Genomic DNA, 21330 nt, shown 5'->3' on the forward strand with positions numbered 1-21330 from the left:
AGGCTGCCTTCTAACCAAAAGTTGTTCTCCTTTGGGGTTCTGCTGTGCTAATGGTGGCTTCTGTCTCCCTCTTCAGGTATGGAGAGAAGGGGAAAGCCATCCGGATTGAGAAGGTCATCTACACGGGGAAGGAGGGAAAGAGCTCCCGCGGCTGTCCCATTGCAAAGTGGGTGAGTGTTGAGCCCACTCAAGAGCCACGGCTGTGCCTGGTTCCCCTTGCTGCATGGCCACGGCTGTGCCTGGTTCCCCTTGCTGCATGTAGCTGAGCAGGCGGGGGCGGGGGCCAGGTGGGTGTGTAGGAGACAACATGTTGACTGTCCAGGGGAGCCTTAGAGCTGGAATCTGGCTCAGGGTTAGGGTCATTTCCCCCAGCCTCAGCTGTTTGTCCTCATCTTGTTTAAATGCCAGTCCCCGAGTCTTGGGTTAGGCTTGGAACTGTGTTAGTCTTCACACTCGGCTCATCCTGTCCCCGTGGCTCAGGGCTGGAGGGGTAGGAAAGGGGAAGCTGGGGATGCTGTCATGACCCGATGCTGGGCTCCACTGTGGACTGTCAGACTCCTTGTCCCCTTCCATGTGCCCTGGAGTTGCCAGTGCTTTTGTCTGCTGCCTGGAAGCCAGAGACAAACCTGAAGGCTGGCATGCTGAGATCCAACCTGAGGGAAGAAGCCAGGGCTCCGGGCAGCACTGTGGGCCAGTCTTGCCTCTGCCTTGCTTCTAAGCAATTTCCTACCAGGCAGCCTAGACATCTCCGCAGGGAGAACATCAGTGACTCAGACCCCAAGTCACCAGAGTCCTTCTGACCTTGCCCTCCCAGTCCACAGGGAGATCTTTAAATAGCAGAGCATCTGCCTCTGCAGAACAAGTGCTGAGGAGGAGCAGCCAGGTTCCTCGGGTGCCTGCAAGCTCAGCCTCACGCTGTGCTGGGCAGTGGGTATGGGTGTAAGACGAGGGCTCGGTCCCTGTGTTCAAGCTGTTTGTGCTCTAGAGACATATGAAAAAAAGTCGTGGAGACTGGGGTCATTGAGAGGCAGACTTGATGCTGTGGTTCAGAGGAGGAGGAATGCTCAGGCTAGGTTTCCCGAGATGAGCGTGCCAGGGGCCATGAATACTGGCCCGTTACTAGTCAGGCTGAGGAGAGGAAGGAAGCATTCCCAGTGAGGAGAATCATGTGGGCAAAGGCAGAGAGGCTGGGTGGACAGACCCGTGGCTGACTGTGAGGGAGGCGGGTAAGATAACCCCTGTCAGCATATGTCCATCTGTGCGTGTTGTAGGAAATTCTAACATATGCTACAACATGCATAGGATATATGTGCCTGTTTTTACCTGGTATACACCCTGTGCCTTTGTGTCTTTGTGTTTGGTGAAAATAAAAGGTGTCTGAACTTGAACTACCAAGTTTACTATTTTTAGCAATTTTTAGTCAGCATTGCAGAATTATATACAACCAAAGAATCTGGAATCACTTAGTGTATTCATAAGTATGAAGAAGCAGGCTGCCCCCACCCTCATAAGAGGTGGTCATTGCAGTGAGAAGTCTGATGTGGCTTATCATGGTAGGGTGTTACCTCCCCAGAGAACCCATCAGAGAAAGCTGACAGACGTCAGCTATAGAGTGACAGCTGCCCCTTTCTCCTGCTAATTCATGCAGTCATTGAGGAATTCCAAAGTCTTGGACATAAAAATGAAGATCTTGGAGCATAGGTAGAGTTAGAGACTTTTCCAGCTTCAAGAAAGTTGGCCCCTTAAAGAATAGCTGGTCCTGTGGGTGGCTTAAAGAAGATGCATTTCTAGACCCCGGATACAGTGGTAAAGCGATAAGCCCTGGCCAGGGCTCGTGTGGCCCTGCTGAGGGCTGGGAAGAGCACGTTTGCCTGCAGACCGGGGCCAGTTCCTGGGGCTGGGGAGGAAGGCAGGAGGATGGAGGGGCAGGAACGTTGTCCTCAGTATGCCATTGCTCTGGGGTCTGTGGACGGATGCCCAGAGCAGGGCACATGGGCACAGTGAACTGGAGGTTACATTCAAGGAGGGAACAACTCGTGGGTGTCACTGAGCCCTGGTGGGTGAGCATAGAAGGTGCTGATAGTGTTTGCAGAGGGTGGGACTTCCCATGTCTGATGAGTGAAGAGAAAAGGAGAGGAAATACATTTTTTTATGGGAGGAGCAAATGGGTGGTCAGTCACAGAACTATTGTAGTGGCAAGAAAACGGCAGTGCTGAGGGCTTTTTGTTTTCTGGCCATCTCCTTTAGTGTGGTGGATTTCTGGGGTTTTCTTTTTGCTACACAACTGTCAAATACCCTATGTTTTGGTAAGAGGGCTTGGTTTAAAAAGTTCCACCTTCTTTGGAAGTTGAAGAGGGGTTGAGTGCTCCTTCTCCCTGCCCTGCAGGGAAAGTGACCCACGGATGCTTAGAAGGCGGATTATTCTTGGTGGCAGTGTAGTGTCAGGAGCCCAGAGCCGGTTCTGTGGCCACGGGTGAGTGTAGGCATCCAGTGCCTCCTGTGCATGTCCCCACCCCGCCTGGTCTGGTGTCCAGAGCCTGGCTTTTGTTTTCCAACCAAGATTCGTGCCTGTGTTTCAGCCGCTCCCTAGTCCCCAGCCATACCTTCAGCTTAAAGCAGTGTGCCTCACATGTTCTGCACTTGACTGGCCAGGATGCGGGGACACAGTCAAGGTACATCATGGGTTCCCAGCAAATGTGTATTGAGAGGATGACCTAGGAAGCAGTGGTTCAGCCCAGAGAGCCCTCTGGTCATCTGTGATTTTAAGGTGGCCCGTACAAAATATGGAAGATTCCAGGCATGCCCTGGTTGCACTCTGAAGGCCCAAAACAACAGAGGCATGCCAAAGGCAACGCCTGGCAGCAAGATGGGCTCTGGGAAAGAACTCCAGAGATGCTGCCCGTACCGGTGTGTAAAGGCCACAGAGGTCGGAAGGCAGGTACTTGTAGGCTCATTAGGGACACAGTGAAACAGACTTAGGAAGCCGCAGGTGTTAGAACCAAGCACCGTGGTGGGAGCTGTGGGAAGACAGGGCTGGGGTTCTGCTGGGGGTTGTGTTACTCTTGGTCTGGTGCTCAGGGAATTCTGCCTAGAAGCTGGATGAGCTGTTGAGGATCCTGTGGCTGAGTTGGAGCCGTCTCTCTTGCTCTGCTCAGGTATGGATGTGTTTGTGCCTCTGTCAGCCTTTGACTTTGACATGTTTGTGTGTTTCACCCTGCCAGGCTCCTTCATAGGAGTGTGGGTAGGGAACTCCTCTGTGCTGTTTTTCTTAGGTTTTTTTAGTGCACCCACGGGCCTGCGAGGATGGGCCACAGATAGCTGTCTGCTTGTGTCTAATGACATTGCATGTTTGCCATTTGGGAAACCAGAATGGCATGGCCTCAGTCACAGCCATGACTGGTTGGGTGACTTGAGTGCTCCGAATGTCTCTTCCATGAGTGTGATTGGCTGCGTTTCCCCGGCCAGGAGCAGAAGTTGACCATAGTGCCTCACAAACCCTAGTCACAGAGACCTCGGCCTTATCAGTGTCCACAGATGTGCGTCGATGCCCATGATGCACTCAGCCTAATCTGCAAGAAGCCAGGCAATCACACAGAGAGTTCTAACTCAGTATCTGATTTAATACCGTGTTCAGGTGTTACTGATATCCAAAATACACATTTCAAAAGAGTAATACAATTGATGCTTTAGTGGGGAAGCAACCTTCTTGCTGTGCCTCAGAGCAGGAATTCCTGGCCAGAGGTTGTTTTGTTCAGCATGCAAAGTATCCTTTCAAAGTCTGAAGGAAATTCCAGCACATGCTACAACATGGTTACGACATTACATTAAGTGAAATAAGCAAGTCATAAAAGGATAAATACTGTATGATTCCACTTACATGAGGTACCTAGAACAGTTAAATTCACATGCAGAAAGTAGGCTGGGCATGGTGGCTCACGCCTGTAATCCCAGCACTTAGGGAGACCAAGTGGGCAGATCACCTGAGGTCAGGAGTTCAAGACGAGCCTGGTAAGACCCTGTTTCTTTTTTTTTTTTTCTTTTTTTTTTTTGAGATGGAGTCTCACCCCGTCGCCCAGGCTAGAGTGCAGTGGTGCGATCTCAGCTCACTGCAAGCTCCGCCTCCTGGGTTCACACCATTCTCCTGCCTCAGCCTCCCAAGTAGCTGAGACTACAGGTGCCCATTACCATGCTCGGCTAATTTTTTGTATTTTTTAGTAGAGACGGGGTTTCACTGTGTTAGCCAGGATGGTCTTGATCTCCTGACCTCGTGATCCGCCTGCCTCGACCTCCCAAAGTGCTGGGATTACAGGCGTGAGCCACCGCACCTGGCCTGGTGAGACCCTGTCTCTACTAAAAATACAAAAAATTAGCCAGGCGTGGTAGCACGCGCCTGTAGTCCCAGCTACTCTGGAGACAGTGGGGAGAATCGCTTGAGCCCAGGAGGCAGAGGTTTTAGTGAGCTGAGATCACGCCACTGCACTCCAGCCTGGGCAACAGAGCAAGACTCGGTCTCAAAAAAAAGAGAAACAGAGGCAGAAAGTAGAACAGTGGTTTCAGGAGGGGAGAATGGAGAGTTCCTTAATGAACAGAGTTTGTTGTGCAAGATGAAAAAATTTTAGAGATGGGTGGTTGTAATGGTTGCACAGCAATATGAATATACCTAATGTCACTAAACTGTGTACTTCGAAGTGATTAAAATGGTAAATTGTTTGTATATTTTTCCACAGTAAAAAAATAAAAAGAAAATTGGAGCACTCATGTTTTTGGAGAGGGATTTTATGTAAAACTGGATTTCCATTTTTTTCTTGCAAAATTGGAAGAATTAGCCTCACTGGGCTGGAATTTGCCCCAGGCGGTAGTTGATGGCAATAAGGCCTGGCTTCCCGCTGTTGATGGGGCAGATGCTTTTCACTTTGCCTCGGTCCACACCACCCACTAGTCTTGGATCCAGCCCACCTTCTTCATCCAGCCCACTTTCCTCATTTGTATTGCCTGCCTGGCTACCCCTTTCAGGGTCTCCCAGCACGACCCACTCGTGACCAGGTCTGTCTGCAACCCAGCATCTCCTGACCTCCAAACCCACTCTGGGGGGTATCCTTAGAGACCACTGAGGTGCTCTAAGGCAGTGGTCCCCAACCTTTTTGGCACCAGGGACTGGTTTCCTGGAAGACCATTCAGGCATTAGATTCTCAAAAGGAGTGCACTACCTAGGTCTCTCACATGCGCAGTTCACATAGGGTTTGTGCTCCTATGATAATCTAATGCCGCTGCCGATCTGACAGGAGGTGGAGCTCAGGCGGTAACGCCCGCTCACCTGCTGCTCACCTCCTGCTGTGCAGCCCAGTTAATAACCGGCCACAGACCCAGTACAGGTCCGCACCCTGGGGGTCAGAGACCCCTGCTCTAAGGTACCTCAGCCTCAGGATGCTCCCAGTTAACTCACCAGTAAACCATACCCATGCCCACTCAGTCTCCTGAGCTACAAAGTGTGGAAGTCACTCAGGGTTCTTCCTTGTCCCTCAGCCTCAGGAATCCATTCTTCTCCTGTTTCCTTACCCCCTGCCGTAGTTAGGACTTTATTCATTTTGCTTGCATTATGTCAATGGTGTTCCAGCTGGTCTCCCCGTCTTGCCCTTCTCCCGATTTTCTGTCCCCCCTTTCTAAAGCATGAAACTCTTTATGTAAGCTCCCTGCTCACCATCCTGCATGGAGTCCCCACCTCAAGGCCCTGCCCCTGGGCCTGACACTCAGAGCCCTTTCCAGTCTACCCTCATACTTCCCCTGCCCACAGGCCCTCACATCTTATCTGGTCATGGAATTATCTGGCATTCTCTGGCAATTTTCAGCCACCTCCTTCCCCAGCTCCCAGGCCTCTTGGCCCTGACATCTTTTTATAAACCAGGACAGTGTTTGGGAGTGAATGAGAACCTAGACCTCAGACCTGGATCCTGAGCAGCAGAGCAGTTGATGCTCAGGGCTCTTGCTTAAAAAAAAAAAAAAAAAAAAAAAGTAGCTTTATTGAGATATAATTCTCATACCATACAGTTCACACACTTGAAGCATATAATTCAATGGTTTTTGGTGTAGTACATTTTTAAAATTGTGGTAATGCAGTGGCTCATGTCTGTAATCCCAGCACTTTGGAAGGCTGAGGCAGGAGGATCACGTGAGCCCCAGCAGTTCAAGACCAGCCTGGGCAACATAGTGAGACCCTGTCTCTTAAAAAATTTTTAACAATTAGCTGGGCATGGTGGCGTGTGTCTGTAGTCCTAGGTACTCAAGAAGGCTGAAGTGGGAGGATTGCTTAAGCCCAGGAGTTCGAAGCTGCAGTGAGCTATGATCATGCCACTGCACTCCAGCCTGGGCAACAGAGTAAGACCCTGACTCTAAAAAAAAAAAAAAAAAAAAAAAAAAAAAAAAAAAGTTTGTGTAGAAATAAAATCTAACATTTTAACCATTTTTCAGTGTACAGGTTGGTGGCATTAAGTACATTCACATTGTTGTACAAGCGTCAACATAGTCTATTTTCAGAACTTTTTCAACATCCTATACTGAAACTCTGCACCCGTTAACAGTAATTCCCCATTCTCCCCTCTCCCAGGCCCTGGTAAGCTCTAATCTACTTTCTGTCTCTCTGAATGGAACTGTTCTGGGTGTCTCATATCAGTGGAATCATGCACTATGTGTCCTTTTGTGTCTGGCTTATTTCATTTAGCATGTTTTTGGAGTTCATCCATGTTGTAACATGGATCAGAATTTTGTTTCTCTTAAAGGCTGAGTAATACTTGGTTGTCTGTCTATACCACGTCGTACTTACCTATTCATCAACCAATGGACCCTGGGGGTGCCTCCGCCTTTTGGCTGTTGCGAATAATGCTGTAGTGAACGTGTGTATTCAGGGATCTACCTGAGTCCTGCTCTCAGTCCCTTGAGTGTATTCCTAGGCATGGAATTGCTGGATCATATGGTAATCCTACGTTTAGCTTTTGGAGGCATTGCCAGACTGTTTTCCACAGTGCCAAGCCCCTTGCCTGTTAACTAAAAACACACAGGTATGCAGCATTTTCTCTGCAAATGTTGTAGGATAACATAAAAATCTGACTGTATTTTGGCTTACAATTTTTATATGTATATTTTTACTCCTAAGCCTATGTAAGTCATCAGCAACTTAGATTTTGTGGTAATTATTTTTTATTTCACTCTCAAAATAACTTTTATGTTTTTGTTCCCTAACAAAACATTTGTTCCTAATAATGTTCCCTATTTGTTCCCTATGGCCTCTTAGCTTGTGAGGTTGCTGTCGTCAGGGCATGACATCCCTAGAACCCTGCGCTTAAGACCTGCACCCTGGGTCTGTGTGACAGAGGGAGGGGCGGCACCATGCAGAGGAGCACAGGTACCTGGCTCCTGCCCCTCACACCCTGCGTCCCTGCAGGTGATCCGCAGGCACACGCTGGAGGAGAAGCTGCTCTGCCTGGTGCGGCACCGGACAGGCCACCACTGCCAGAATGCTGTGATCGTCATCCTCATCCTGGCCTGGGAGGGCATTCCCCGTAGCCTCGGAGACACCCTCTACCAGGAGCTCACCGACACCCTCCGGAAGTATGGGAACCCCACCAGCCGGAGATGCGGCCTCAACGATGAGTATGTAGCAGGGGGCTGCAGGGCCAGGGCCCACCTATAGGGTCCTGGGCAGCAAATACAGGAGACTGCGGGCAACCCTGGGGAAGGCTCCTAGGGGCCCTCTCTGCGGCACTGTTTGTCCTGCACAGTTAGGACTGTGGTTGAGGAAGGCATATCCACAGATCTTGCTTGAGCTAGGTTCTAGCTGTGGCTCCAGAGGGTCTGCTAATTTGACCTCACCGTTAAACCCCAGGTCGATATACTGGCACTAATGATGTTAGCGAGTGTGAAGTACCTGTGCCCCACAAATAGAAGGTATCGAAGATATTTACAAAACCTGCCCTTGGCCGGGCGTGGTGACCCATGCCTATAATCCCAGCACTTTGGGAGGCCGAAGTGGGTGGATCACAAGGTCAGGAGTTTGAGACCAGCCTGGCCAATATGGTGAAACCCCATCTCTACTAAAAATAAAAAAATTAGTCGGGCGTGGTGGCACACGCCTGTAGTCCCAGGTACTTGGGAGGCTGAGACAGAAGAATTGCTTGAACTCGGGGGGCGGAGGTTGCAGTGAGCCGAGATTGCACCACTGCACTCCAGCCTGGGCGACATAAGACTCCATCTCAAAAATAAAACAAGAAAACCCTGCCCTTATTAGAGTTTTTCCCATGTTTAAAAATGAAGGTATATTTATTTACAATAAAATTCATCCTCTTAGGTATATAGTTTTGACAAATGTTTACAGTCACGTACCTGCCACCACTACAATCAAGATATACAACAGGGCTGGGCATGGTGGCTCATGCCTGTAGTCGTAGCACTTTGGGAGGCCAAGGCGGGTGGATCGCCTGAGACCAGGAATTCGAGACCAGCCTGGCCATCATGGCGAAACCCTGTCTTTACTAAAAATACAAAAATTAGCCAGGCGTGGTGACTCATTCCTGTAATCCCAGCTACTCAGGAGGCTGAGGCATGAGAATCACTTTCACCTGGGAGGCGGAGGTTGCAGTGAGCCAAGATCGTGTCATTGCACTCCAGCCTGAGCAACAGAACAGAATTCCGTCTCAAAAAAAAAAAAAAAAAAAAAAAAGATATAGAACAGTTCCATCTTCCCCCTCCAACTGCCCCATGCCCTTTATAAGCAAGCCCTCCCCTAGCCCTGGGCAGCCACCGGTCTTGTTTCCTGTTCCTGTAGGTTTGCCTCTGTGAGAATGTCACATAAATGGGATCATACAGGGTGTAGCTTTCTGAGTCTGGCTTCTTCCATTGAACATAGTGTTTTCAGTGTTCATCTGTGTTGATGTGTGTGTCAGTAGCTCGTTCCTTTTTATCACTGAGTCTTAATCCACTGTGTGGATCTATCACAGTTTGCTTATCCATTCCCCGGTTAGGGGCACTTGGGTTGTTTCCAGATTGTATTAAGCATTAATTTTCATCTCAGTATACTTTGTTGAAAGGCCTGTTAGCATCTGGGCTATAGGAAATAGGCACGTTCAAACCCTGGGGCTCACATCATTTCCCTGTTCATATGGTCTGTGCTGGAGCTGGTTAAGATATTAGAGTTAAGGGAAAGTATAAACCTTAATGGGTTTTTACCAGATTCTTCCCCCTTACTTCCGTAAACCCATGTGCTGCTCCCAGCAACAGACTCAGTGTTAGACCTGCAGGCTCGCAGTGGTGCAGGCAGAAGAGGCTGCTTAGATCTGGCTTTCTACTCAAGGAAACTTGAGAAAGGGTTTGGGGGCGGGGAAGGATGAGTCTCAGTCACTGGGAGGCTGATGGGTGCCAGGGCTCAGCAGGGCCACCCCTTGAGGGAGGAGGAATACTCCAGAACGAAGGGATATTGCATCTGTATCCCTGACCTGTGCTGTGTGTTGCAGCCGGACCTGCGCTTGCCAAGGCAAAGACCCCAACACCTGCGGTGCCTCCTTCTCCTTTGGTTGTTCCTGGAGCATGTACTTCAATGGCTGCAAGTATGCTCGGAGCAAGACACCTCGCAAGTTCCGCCTCGCAGGGGACAATCCCAAAGAGGTGAGCAGAGCTGGGCGGAGACCCTGCCTCCCACCCTTTCTCGCCTGGCGTCCTTCATAGTCCAGCGGGAGGTGGGACTGGCACGCCATGACTCAGATGCGCAGGAAGTGGAACTTGTTTTCGTTTTTTTAAAAGCTGACCTTATCTTGCTGTGAAATAAGGGGTGTGTGGAGGGCACCAAATGTGAAAAATTAGACCTAGCAGTTATGGGTGCCCCAGGCTCTTCCAATTTAAACCATCTCTTTTAGGTAAATATTCCAAATATCGAAGATAGACATATTCAAATTGCTTGTCAGAATTTGGCCCTCTCAGAGGTCATTTCTTCCCCCCATCTTCCCAGGACACCTTTCTGGGTGTGAGGTTTAGCAGGAAAGGCAGTCACCCGCGTGTGGGCCATCCTCTGGGCCTTTGCTGTACTTCCCAAGGTATCTCCCACCCTGCCTGGCTGCCGGACAGACGTCTCTGGGCAGTTGTCCGGGCCCTTGCAGTCTCTATGCTGGAGGCCTGGCCTGATCCCTGGGCTCTGGACTGGTGTCCATACAGTACGACCACTAGGCACGGCACCTTCTCTCTGCAGGCTCCTCACCTAGACCCCTTCCCTGCAGAGCCTCCCCCAGCCCCAAGACAACAGGGGAAGGTGCCCTCAGGCCGTGGGGGCCAGAGCATCTGCTCAGGCCGCCTCCCCTCTGTTGTTTGTCCTCTGATGCCTGCATGGCAAAGGCCCTCCCGAGAGGCGGTCTCCACTCAGCTCCAAATGCAAGGAAGGCACAAGCCTATCCAGGCTGTCTGCCATTTTACCTTCCTCCTGCCTGGGCTCCTGAGCGGGTGGAGTGCTGGCTTCCTTTGCTAGGATACAGACAAATATCCAAATATGTGAACTCAAGTCACAACCTTCCAAATCTCTCCAAGCTCCTAGTACCAGAAGGGCTTCCCACTTCCCATGGTGCAGGGACACCCTCTCTACACCAAAGCCTGTGTCACCTTCTGTGCTCTGACTGCCAAGCTTGGGTCCTCATAAGCAAAAGGAAGCATTTTCAAATTCAGAACTCTTTGTTTACCCCAGACCTGGCTTTTAGACTTAAATAGTCTAATAGACCTGCATGCAAATAGTCTAATTTGTTATTAGATTTTTATTTATGGTAAGATTCACCCTCCCCTACAAGCAGCAGATGTGGTTGCTTCAATGAATGGAGCCCTGGGGCCACCAGGTCCTAAGAACTACCAGGAATGGAAAGACATTGGCTTAATTTCTCTCAAATTCTTTCCCTCTTCTACCAGCCGCCACTTCCTGTGCTCTTACGATGTGCTAAGCACTGTGCCAAGCCCCTCACAGGTTTCTCAGATGATTTCATGACCCCTCCACCCCAGTGATCTAGGCAGTGTTACCTGTCACTTTACAGATGAGGCAGATGGCTTCCTTAAGCCCATGTGGCTAGTTCATGGTGAAGGCAGGTTTGAAACTCAGGCCTGTGTGTCCCTAGAGCTCACAAGCCTCACCCCCTGCTGTGCTGGTGGCAGCATCTGGACAGCAGGCAGGGAGGTGGCCCGGCCTCACTGGCCGAGGCTGGCTTGGTCAAGAGTGGCTGGCAGCCCTGGCGACCCCACTGGATGTACAGCTGAGCTGTGGGTCTCCACCTTCCATTTCTCATGCTGTGTGCTTGGTTCTTTTTCTCTTTCCTCTCTTCCTGCTTTCTTCTTCATAAACCCTTTGTGCCTGTGCTCATGGTGTCCTAGGAGCCCTTCAAGCCCTGCTTGTTTTTGGAGGGCCAGACAGAGGCTGTAGATACCTGGAACTCTCTGCCACATGTCACCAGGGGCTGCTGCTTCACGTAGAGCAGTGCTGTCCCACAGTACTTTCTGTGATGGTGGAAACATTCTCTGCTGTCCATACAGGAGCCCACGTGTAGCTGCTGAGTATTTAAAATGGGACTAGTGCAACTGAGGGACTGAATTTCTTTAATTTTTATTAGAATTCAGGCCGGGCATGGTGGCTCACGCCTGTAATCCTAGCATTTTGGGAGGCCAAGGCGGGTGGATCACCTGAGGTCAGGAGTTTGAGACCAGCCTGGCCAACATGGCAAAACCCCGTCTCTACTAAAAATATAAAAGAAATTAGCCAGGTGTGGGCACCTGTAATCCCAGCTACTCGGGAGGCTGAGACAGGAGAATTGCTTGAACCCAGGAGGTTGCAGTGAGCCAAGATCGTGCCACTGTACTCCAGCCTGGGTGACAGAGTGAGCCTCTGTCTCAGAGAAAAAAAAAATAGAATTCATCTGTATATCTGTAGCTGCATGTGGTTTGTGAATAACATTACGTAGTACGAGTCTAGCAGCTGGAGCTTTGAAGTCTGTCCGTATCCCTGTCTTATGACAGGCTCTGGGCTGGGCTGGGCTGGGCTGGCTATGGAATTTCTAGCATGGATCCTGCCTCTCTCTTCCTGTCTGTAGCCTGGGGGGAAGGATCCACAGTTGTTGCTCTTGGCTTTTTCATTCCCACTATGCCACACCTCTGACCTAGGGTGTTCAGCACTCGAAAGCAAGAAACTGTTTGATATGTTCTGGGCTGAACTGGGCGGGAGCCTGAAGGAGCAGTAGTTTAGCAGGCAGGATGACTAGACCTTCAGGCCATGGCTTCCACAGCTTTTCCTGGGAGCCTCAGTGTCCCCAGCTGTGAAGTAGACACAGCACCACAGCCCTTCTGAAGGAAAGGCCAGAAAGACACCTGATGACACCTCCCTCCCAGCCTCCCCCACGATGCTTCAGGAATGCCAATCCACTTTCAGGGTGCAGGGTCTGCCAGGCAGGGCTGCTCTGCATGTGTGACTGCTCCTCTCTCTGCAGGAAGAAGTGCTCCGGAAGAGTTTCCAGGACCTGGCCACCGAAGTCGCTCCCCTGTACAAGCGGCTGGCCCCTCAGGCCTATCAGAACCAGGTAACAGGCCCTGGGCCTTTTGCTGCCCACATGTCACCGTCCACATCTCTGCTCAGGCTCTGAAGGTGGGAAGTGGGAGAGTGGGCTCTTTTGCTCTCTTATGGGAAGAGCCCAGTCCAGAAGTAAAGCAATACGATGTAGTTCTTTGATAAAAACCCCTTTTTTACGCCTGGCTGCCTGCATCCCACACCGTCCCTCTTCTATCCTGGTCTTCTCCCTTCGCCTGGTAACCCATCCACCTCCTCTGCTCTGGTATCCACTGGTGAGGCCTGAGTTTCTCTCACCTGTCACCCTTGTGTCTCCTAGACAAAGCAAGGGGACTTGGGATAACCCAGAAGGAAGTAATTCCTACAGGAGCCTGAAAGTAACTTTTTTGTAGCTGGGGCCTCTCAGCCAGAAAACCTCCCTCCTGCAGTCGAAGGGCAAGGTGACTATCATCCTTAACATCCCTCCTTCCAAGACCTGGCCTCCCCAGGTGCAGAATCGGGGCCACTCACCTCAGGTCATGTGAGCACCTCTCCTTGGCTGTCTACACAGGTGACCAACGAGGAAATAGCGATTGACTGCCGTCTGGGGCTGAAGGAAGGACGGCCCTTCGCGGGGGTTACGGCCTGCATGGACTTCTGTGCCCACGCCCACAAGGACCAGCATAACCTCTACAATGGGTGCACCGTGGTAAGCCTGTGCCCTGTCATAGCCCCACCTGTGGGGCAACTGTGGGAGGGAGTCCACCGTGGTCTTTTCAGAAAGGCAGGATGAGGGTAGGGAGGGACCTGGAGACAGGATCCTCAGAACTCTGGAAGGTTCCCTGCAAGACGGCCTGCCCTTACCCACCTCCCAGAGAAAACCTCACCAGAAAACTCTTGAACAGACAAGGCTGGCTTTGTGTCTGTGTCTTAGGGGGATGCTGCAGGATGTAGCCCCTCAAGCACCTGGAGTGCCCAGTTATCTAAAGCGTGGGCCCTGGTCTCTGTGGACACTTGGATTTAAATGCAAACAAACCCTTGATTCATTCTTTGGACAAATGTGTATTGAGTACCAGCTGTGCCCAGGCACTGCTCTGCACGCTGCGGGATGAAACGGACAAAGTTCCTGCCCAAGTGTGTGTGGGAATGTCCTGTAGCAATGAAGGCCAAGAGGGAAAAATGAAGTAGGGTGAGGGATAAAGCAACAGGAGATGCTATTTTAGATGAGGGGCTGCTCTGAGGAGGGGACATTTGAGTTGAGATGTGAATGGCGCAAGAGAGTGAGAGAGCTACTATGTAGGGGTAGAGTGCTCCAGGCAGAGGGACCAGCATGCGTGCAGACTCCAAGCGGGGAGCAGGCTGGGTGTGTGTTCAGGGAACAACAGGAAGGGAGTAACTTACTGCAAGGGGCAGGGAGAGTGGGGTTGGAGAGGCCGGCAGGGACCAGCTCACAGGGAGCCTTGAGGGCCAGGGGAGGGTTGCAGGGTTTGCTCTAAGTATGATGGAAAGCTGTTGAGGGCTTCTCAGCTGGGCAGCAGTAAGTTTGCATTGTAAAGTTAGACGCACTCCTGCTGCTGCAGTTAGAGAATGAGTTGTGTGATGGTAGGGGCAGAGTGAGGTGAACGGGAGGGAATAATAGGAAGGAGGCAAAGGAGGAGGCTGGGGCAGCCGTCCAGGCCAGAGGAGACACGGCTTGGGCAGGAGTTGGGGGAGGTGCTGATGGGACAGATTTTGGATGATGTGGAAGGGACTGCCCAGAGGATTTGCAGATGGGCTGGATTGTTATGTGAGCAGGACTTGAGGAGCACTCCAAGGCTTTTTGCTTGAGCATCTGGGTGACTGTTGGTAACATGGACCGAGATGTACAGTAACAGGGGAAGGCTGAATTTAGGAGTAAGAAATCAAGAGTCCTGTTTCAAGAGGCCTGCTAGACATGCAGGTGGAGATGTGGAGTAGGCAGGGGGCAAGGAGGGTCTGGAGAGCACATCGTTTATAGTTAGAGCTGTGAGGCCGACGCCATCACCAGGGGAGTAAGTGCAGATGGAGAAGAGAGGTTTGGACTTGGGTAGGGGCTTCCTTGAAGGGATGATGCTGGCTGTCTGCTCTGCCTTTTAGCCAGGTTCTGGGCAGACAGGGCTTCCAGGGGCTGAGGACGAGGCAAGGGCACCAGCACATCTGCCTGGAAAGAGGGCTCCCAGATTCCAAGTGTAGCTTATGCCCCCTGGGGACTGATGGACCCACCTCAGGATTTCATTTCTCCACTTGTTTTCTATCACTGCATCCAAGACTGAGAAGCAAGAAGGGGCAGCTCCTGCTGGCACTCTGTTGTGAGGATTTCTAGGTGAAATACACAGAAAGGGCATGCCCACAGTGTTAGAGAGACGAAGGAGCCGGGGAGCCCTGGAAGGTGGGTGAGAGCAAGAGCACCATGAGGTGATCTGGATCACAGAGCTTCTAGAGTTTGGGGTTGAAAAAAGGAGTATTTTCTTCCAAAATGAAAAGTATTGTTTTTTCCTAAACAATACTCATTTTTAAAAAATTTAAATAATATTAAAAAGGTTGCCTGAAATCTCAGAGATAACCAGTTAGCAGTTTGATAACCATCCATTCAGACACCCAAATGTGTATGTGTGCACGAATGGTTCTATGAAATTTTACCCAAATGGGGTCACATTATACATACATGCTGTTCTATGACCTGCTTTTCTTAAGCTTTCTATGTCAGTGGACTTCATTTTCTGAGGCTGTATGTATGGCTCTGCCATCATTTATTTAACCAGTCCCCTATCAATGGACAGTAAGTGCTTTCAGACATTTCCCTTCTGTAAACCACAGGGAGAGGCCATTCTTCTCACATATTTGTGCAGTGGCGCAGTAACCTCCTTGAGATTGCATTGATGTTTACTTTTACAGGCTTGGGGCACTAATTCTCCTACTTACTTGGCAACACTGGATTTTGTCAGTCTCTTTCATCTTTGCCTGCTGCCTGAGTGGGAAACATACAGGCAAACATACGATCTTATTTTAATTTGTGTTTATTTTATTACTAGAGAGGTTGAACATTTTTTCCTATTTCTTCTTACACATTTGAATTTCATCTTTGCGACTATCCTATTTATGTACTTTACTTATTTTTTTAATCAGGCTGCCCTTACCTTTTGATATTTGTAAAGTATCTCTTGTAGGAAATACAGCTTCTGCCACATCTCATCCTTTGAATTTTCCCTTTGGTCTGTTGTTTATAGCATTGGTCTGACAGACTGGTAGGAAGCAGGGCTGGGGCTGGCCAGTCCAACCCAGAAAGTACACAGGAGGTTGGTCAGAGCAGAGGAAGTCGTAGATCCACACATAGTCTGGGAAGAAACAAGCTGAGTAGGGCATGACACCAAACTCGGAGTGCCTCTAAGTGAAAGGGTTAATAAAGTTAGTGCCATAAAAATATAAGGCTTCTGTTCAGTGTAATAAAACACCATAATAACAATTGAAAGGCCAATACAAACTGGATGCCTTGAGTTATCCTTGAGTTAAGAAAAGCAGGTAAGGCCGGGCGCGGTGGCTGACGCCTGTAATCCCAGCACTTTGGGAGGCTGAGGTGGGTGGATCACCTGAGGTCAGGAGTTTGTGACCAGCCTGGTCAACATAGTGAAACCCCGTTTCTTCTAAAAATGCAAAAAATTAGCTAAGCATGGTGGCAGGAGCCTGTAATCCCAGCTACTCGGGAGGCTGAGGCAGGAGAATCGCTTGAACCCGGGAGGCAGAGGTTGCAGTGAGCCGAGATGGCGCCATTGCACTCCAGCCTGTGCAATAAGAGCAAAACTCTATCTCAAAAAAAAAAAAAAAAAAGAAAAGCAGGTCAGGCTGGGCACGGTGGCTCACATGTGTAATGCCAGCACTTTGGGAGGCTGAGGTGGGAGGCTCACTTGAGCCCAGGAGTTTGAGACCAGCCTGAGGAATATGGCAAAACCCCGTCTCTACAAAAAATACCAAAAATTTGCTGGGCGTGGTTGTGCATGCTTGTAGTCCCATCTACTCAGGAGGCTGAGATGGGAGGATCACTTGAGCCCAGGAGGTTGAGACTGCAGTGAGCCGTGTCACACCACTGCACTGCAGCCTGGGCAATAGACTAAGACCTTATCTCAAAAAGAAAAAGAAAAAGAAAAGCTGGTCACAGAATAGCATGTATATATAATGTGATCCAATTTGTAGTTTTATATAGCCATACATGCACATACACACACACATACATACATTCAGATGTCTGCGTAGTCATCTAAACACTAACAATGGCTAATAATTCACAGAGCTCCAACTGCTACAATATTTGTAACAAGTGATAAAGAAATTATAACTTTAATATGCAAAGATGACTTCGTGATTTAAAAAGTGACAAGTCATATATAGTAGTGGGCAAAAGTCATAATACTCACAAAAGAAGGAAGACAGTGAGAGAATTGTGTTAAAATGGGCCAAGGATTTATTTTAATTGGTTATGGTAAGACATGCAGACCTGGATAATTGTCAGGAAAGAACTTTATACTCAGATCCTAGAAACAGGAGGGCAGGTCATGCTCTGGGGCCACTTGGGGGAGCACCGGGCCGGTCAGGAGGCAGAAGAGGAAGAGTGAGGAGCATGGCCCAGAGTCTTTAGTGGGGTTTTGCAGGGAAGAATGGGTGATGCAGGGTAGTTACACTGGGGAAGTTTAGGATTGGACAGTTTGAATACTTTAGCAGGCTCTGAGCTATGGGGTGGTTCCTCATGCGCAGCCCTCTATAAGGCCAGGGAAATACTGGCTTGGTGTGTGAGTTTGATAAAGGAGATGGCTGGGGCTGTGAGCTCTGGATTTGTTGGTTCATATATCAGAGGCACACTCGCAGGGAGCCATTTGCTATCTCTGGGAATTAAGTAGCCCTGGGAGGGGCAGCCTCTCTGGGATCAAGACCTCAAAGGCCAGAGCATCAAAAATATAGAAAATAAGAAAATATAGTCAACACAAGAGTAGAGAGTAAACTTGAATAAAAAAGCAAATCTTGTGAGAAATGTACACCAACAACGAGATTGATTTTAACAGTGAGCAAAAAGTTTTTAAAGAAACTAGTGGAAAAAATATAGGAAAGTTGAAACAGATTCTGCTGGTATGAGTGAAAAACCGAATCATTTTTGAGGGTAGTCTGGCAGTATGTGGCAGTTTTACTTAACATTCATTCTAAGGAATTAAGAATCTTACAAAATTTAGCTAAAAGGGTATTTCAAAAAGTATTATCGTATAAAAAAATTGGAAACAAGTTGAAATATTTGATAATGATATTAACACACTGATGCAGTAGAATAATATTACACAGCTCTAATCATAAATGCACAGGAAAATATACTGTGTTAAGAAAAAAAGAAGCTATTATATGACCATATGCATAATATCCCCTTTAATTACCAAAAAGTAATTGTGTACTTGTGTATGTACACAATTAGGTGACCGTGATATTTAAAGTGATTACTTCTGGGTGGTGGGATGGGAGATTTTGTTAACTTTTTGCTTGCCTAAATTTTCTACAATCAGCACATAGAGTTTATAATAAAAAGAAAACTTTTTTTTTTTTTTTTTTTGAGACGGAGTTTCACTCTTGTTGCCCAGGCTGGAGTGTAGTGGCATGATCTTGGCTCACTGCAACCTCCATCTCCGGGTTCAAGCAATTCTCCTGTCTCAGCCTCCCAAGTAGCTGGGATTACAGGCTCATGCCACCACGCCTGGCTAATTTTTATATTTTTGGTAGAGACAGGGTTTCATCATATTGGTCAGGCTGGTCTCGACCTCCTGACCTCAGGTGATGCGCCTGCCTTGGCCTCCCAAAAGGAAACATATTTTAAGAGCAAAAGGAGGCTGAGTGTTTAGAACAAGGAAGATAATGGCGGACGGTCCGAGCTTCACTGGACAACGTGGTGCCGTGGCGTCAGTGCTATGCCAGAGGGCAGAGCAAGCCTCCAGGTCCTGGCCAGGCCCCTTGCCAGGTATCTCATCTCTTCTCAGCCTTCTTAGGATCATAGGAGATAATGTGCCTTGATGAGTGGCTCCCTCCCCCTCCCCCTCCCCCTCCCCCTCCCCCTCCCCCTCCCCTCTCCTCTCCTCCCCCTCCCCTTTCCTTTCCTTTTCTTTCCTTTCCTTCCCTTCTTCCCTCTGTTGCCCGGGCTGGAGTATAGTCGGCACGCTGCAGACTCCCTGCCTCCGGCTCCCGTGATTCTCCTGCCTCGGCCTGCGGGCTGCCTGGGATTGCGGGCGCGCGCCACCACCTCTGCCTGGTTTTTGTCCTTTGGCTGGAGGCACGGTTTCGCCATGTTGGCCAGGCTGCTCTCCAGCTCCTGACCTCGAGTGGTCTGCCCGCCTCGGCCTCCCGAGGTGCTGGGACTGCAGACGGAGTCTTGCTCACTTGGTGCTCGGTGTTGCCCGGGCTGGAGTGCGGTGGCGTGGTCTTGGCTCGCTGCAGCCTCCGCCTCCCAGCCACCTGCCTTGGCCTCCCAGGGTGCTGGGATTGCAGGCTCTGCCCGGCCGCCCATCGTCTGGGAAGTGAGGAGCGCCTCTGCCCGGCCACCCATGGTCTGGGAAGAAGTGAGGAGCTTCTCTGCCCGGCCCCCCGTCGTCTGGGAAGTGAGGAGTGCCTCTACCCGGCCCCCCTTCGTCTGGGAAGTGAGGAGCACCTCTGCCCAGCCACCCATAGTCTGGGATGTGAGGAGCTCCTCTGCCTGGCCGCCCTGTCTGAGAAGTGAGGAGCGCCTCTGCCCGGCCGCCCCGTTTGGGAAGAAGTGAGGAGCACCTCTGCCCGGCCGCCCATCGCCTGGGAAGTGAGGAGCACCTCTGCCCAGCCACCCATTGTCTGGGATGTGAGGAGCGCCTCTGCCCGGCCGCCCCGTCTGGGAAGTGAGGAGCGCCTTTGCCCGGCCGCCCCGTCTGGGAAGTGAGGAGCGCCTCTGCCCGGCCCCCCATCGTCTGGGAAGTGAGGAGCGCCTCTGCCCGGCCCCCCATCGTCTGGGATATGAGGACCGCCTCTGCCCGGCCGCCCCGTCTGGGATGTGAGGAGCGCCTCTGCCCGGCCACCCCATCTGGGAAGTGAGCGCCTCTGCCTGGCCACCCCGTCTGGGAAGTGAGGAGCGCCTCTGCCCGGCTGCCCCGTCTGGGAAGAAGTGAGGAGCGCCTCTGCCCGGCCACCCCGTCTGAGAAGAAGTAAGGAGCACCTCTGCCCGGCCCCCCATCGTCTGGGAAGTGAGGAGCACCTCTGCCCGGCCGCCCATCGTCTAGGATGTGAGGAGCGCCTCTGCCCGGCCGCCCTGTCTGGGAAGAAGTGAGGAGCGCCTCTGCCCGGCCGCCCGTCGTCTGGGAAGAAGTGAGGAGCACCTCTGCCCAGCCGCCCACTGTCTGGGAAGTGAGGAGCCCCTCTGCCTGGCCGCCCTGTCTGGGAAGAAGTGAGGAGCGCCTCTGCCCGGCCACCAGTGAGGAGTGCCTCTGCCTGGCCACCCAGTCTGGGAAGTGAGGAGCGCCTCTGCCCAGCCCCCCATCGTCTGGGAAGTGAGGAGCACCTCTGCCCGGCCGCCCATCGTCTGGGATGTGAGGAGCGCCTCTGCCTGGCCACCCCGTCTGGGAAGTGAGGAGCGCCTCTGCCCGGCCATCCCGTCTGGGATGTGGGGAGCGCCTCTGCCCGGCCGCCCCGTCTGGGAGGTCTACCATGGAGGCCAGACGCAATGTGGGGGCTAGACGTGGTGGCTCATGCCTGTAGTCCCAGCACTCTGGGAGGCCGAGGCGGGTTGATCACTTGAGGCTAGGAGTTCGAGACCAGCCTGGCCAACATGGCGAAACGTGAAAAATACAACAGATCAACCAACCCAGCGACAACAAAACAGGTCTACCCTGGAGTCATACTCTAATTTTTTCCATTTTCCTCCCTTTCTGATCCTTTATCCCACTTGCTTTTTCTTCCTCTTCCTTCTCCTTCTTCTTTGTCAAATAGAGGATTGAGTTATTATCATTGATCCATACAAAGTCCCTCATTTATTTTCTTTAATTCCCACCCCCCATTTCTATTCCCCGTCTTCCCATGTGCAACCTTCCTAATATGTTTGATATGTATCTTTTTGTTTGTATGTATTTTTAGAAAATGTTTATTGTTTTGTGTGCAAAAAAAAATTAATTAAAAAAAAAAAGTTGATGAATGGACTGTAAATGCTAGTGATACTGTTGCCCCGTGAACCAAGATCAATGTGCTTTCCAGAAACTCTCGGAAGTAGTAGTGGCTGGTATTGGGATTGTGTGGGGAAAGATGAGGTCACGTGTTTTGGGTGCTCAGACCCCTCTCTCCCAGCACTCGGTCCCCCAACCCCATGTCCTCTCTCCCCCACTGCTTGGGGCAGGTCTGCACCCTGACCAAGGAAGACAATCGCTGCGTGGGCAAGATTCCTGAGGATGAGCAGCTGCACGTTCTCCCCCTGTACAAGATGGCCAACACGGATGAATTTGGTAGCGAGGAGAACCAGAATGCAAAGGTGGGCAGCGGAGCCATCCAGGTGCTCACCGCCTTCCCCCGCGAGGTCCGACGCTTGCCCGAGCCTGCCAAGTCCTGCCGCCAGCGGCAGCTTGAAGCCAGAAAGGCAGCAGCCGAGAAGAAGAAGATTCAGAAGGAGAAGCTGAGCACTCCGGAGAAGATCAAGCAGGAGGCCCTGGAGCTGGCGGGCATTACGTCAGACCCAGGTGTGTGGGGGGAGGGTGCCCGCTGGGAGTCGCATTGGCACTGTCCTCATGGGG

The 21330-nt window shown here is 50.8% G+C and overlaps 1 protein-coding gene across 1 annotated transcript in view; it reads left to right on the plus strand.

Moving 5' to 3' along the window:
* Window positions 1–21330, plus strand: part of TET3 (tet methylcytosine dioxygenase 3) — a 106803-nt gene that overhangs the window by 76927 nt on the left and 8546 nt on the right. Inside the window, exons 5-10 of the mRNA XM_030827703.1 lie at window positions 77–170; window positions 7436–7644; window positions 9501–9651; window positions 12492–12581; window positions 13119–13256; window positions 20940–21276. Coding sequence (XP_030683563.1) covers window positions 77–170; window positions 7436–7644; window positions 9501–9651; window positions 12492–12581; window positions 13119–13256; window positions 20940–21276 — 1019 coding nt within the window. The remainder of the gene's footprint in view (window positions 1–76; window positions 171–7435; window positions 7645–9500; window positions 9652–12491; window positions 12582–13118; window positions 13257–20939; window positions 21277–21330) is intronic.

Source organism: Nomascus leucogenys, chromosome 14 (assembly GCF_006542625.1).
Source record: "Nomascus leucogenys isolate Asia chromosome 14, Asia_NLE_v1, whole genome shotgun sequence".
In the NCBI taxonomy this organism is placed as follows: Eukaryota; Metazoa; Chordata; class Mammalia; order Primates; family Hylobatidae; genus Nomascus; species Nomascus leucogenys.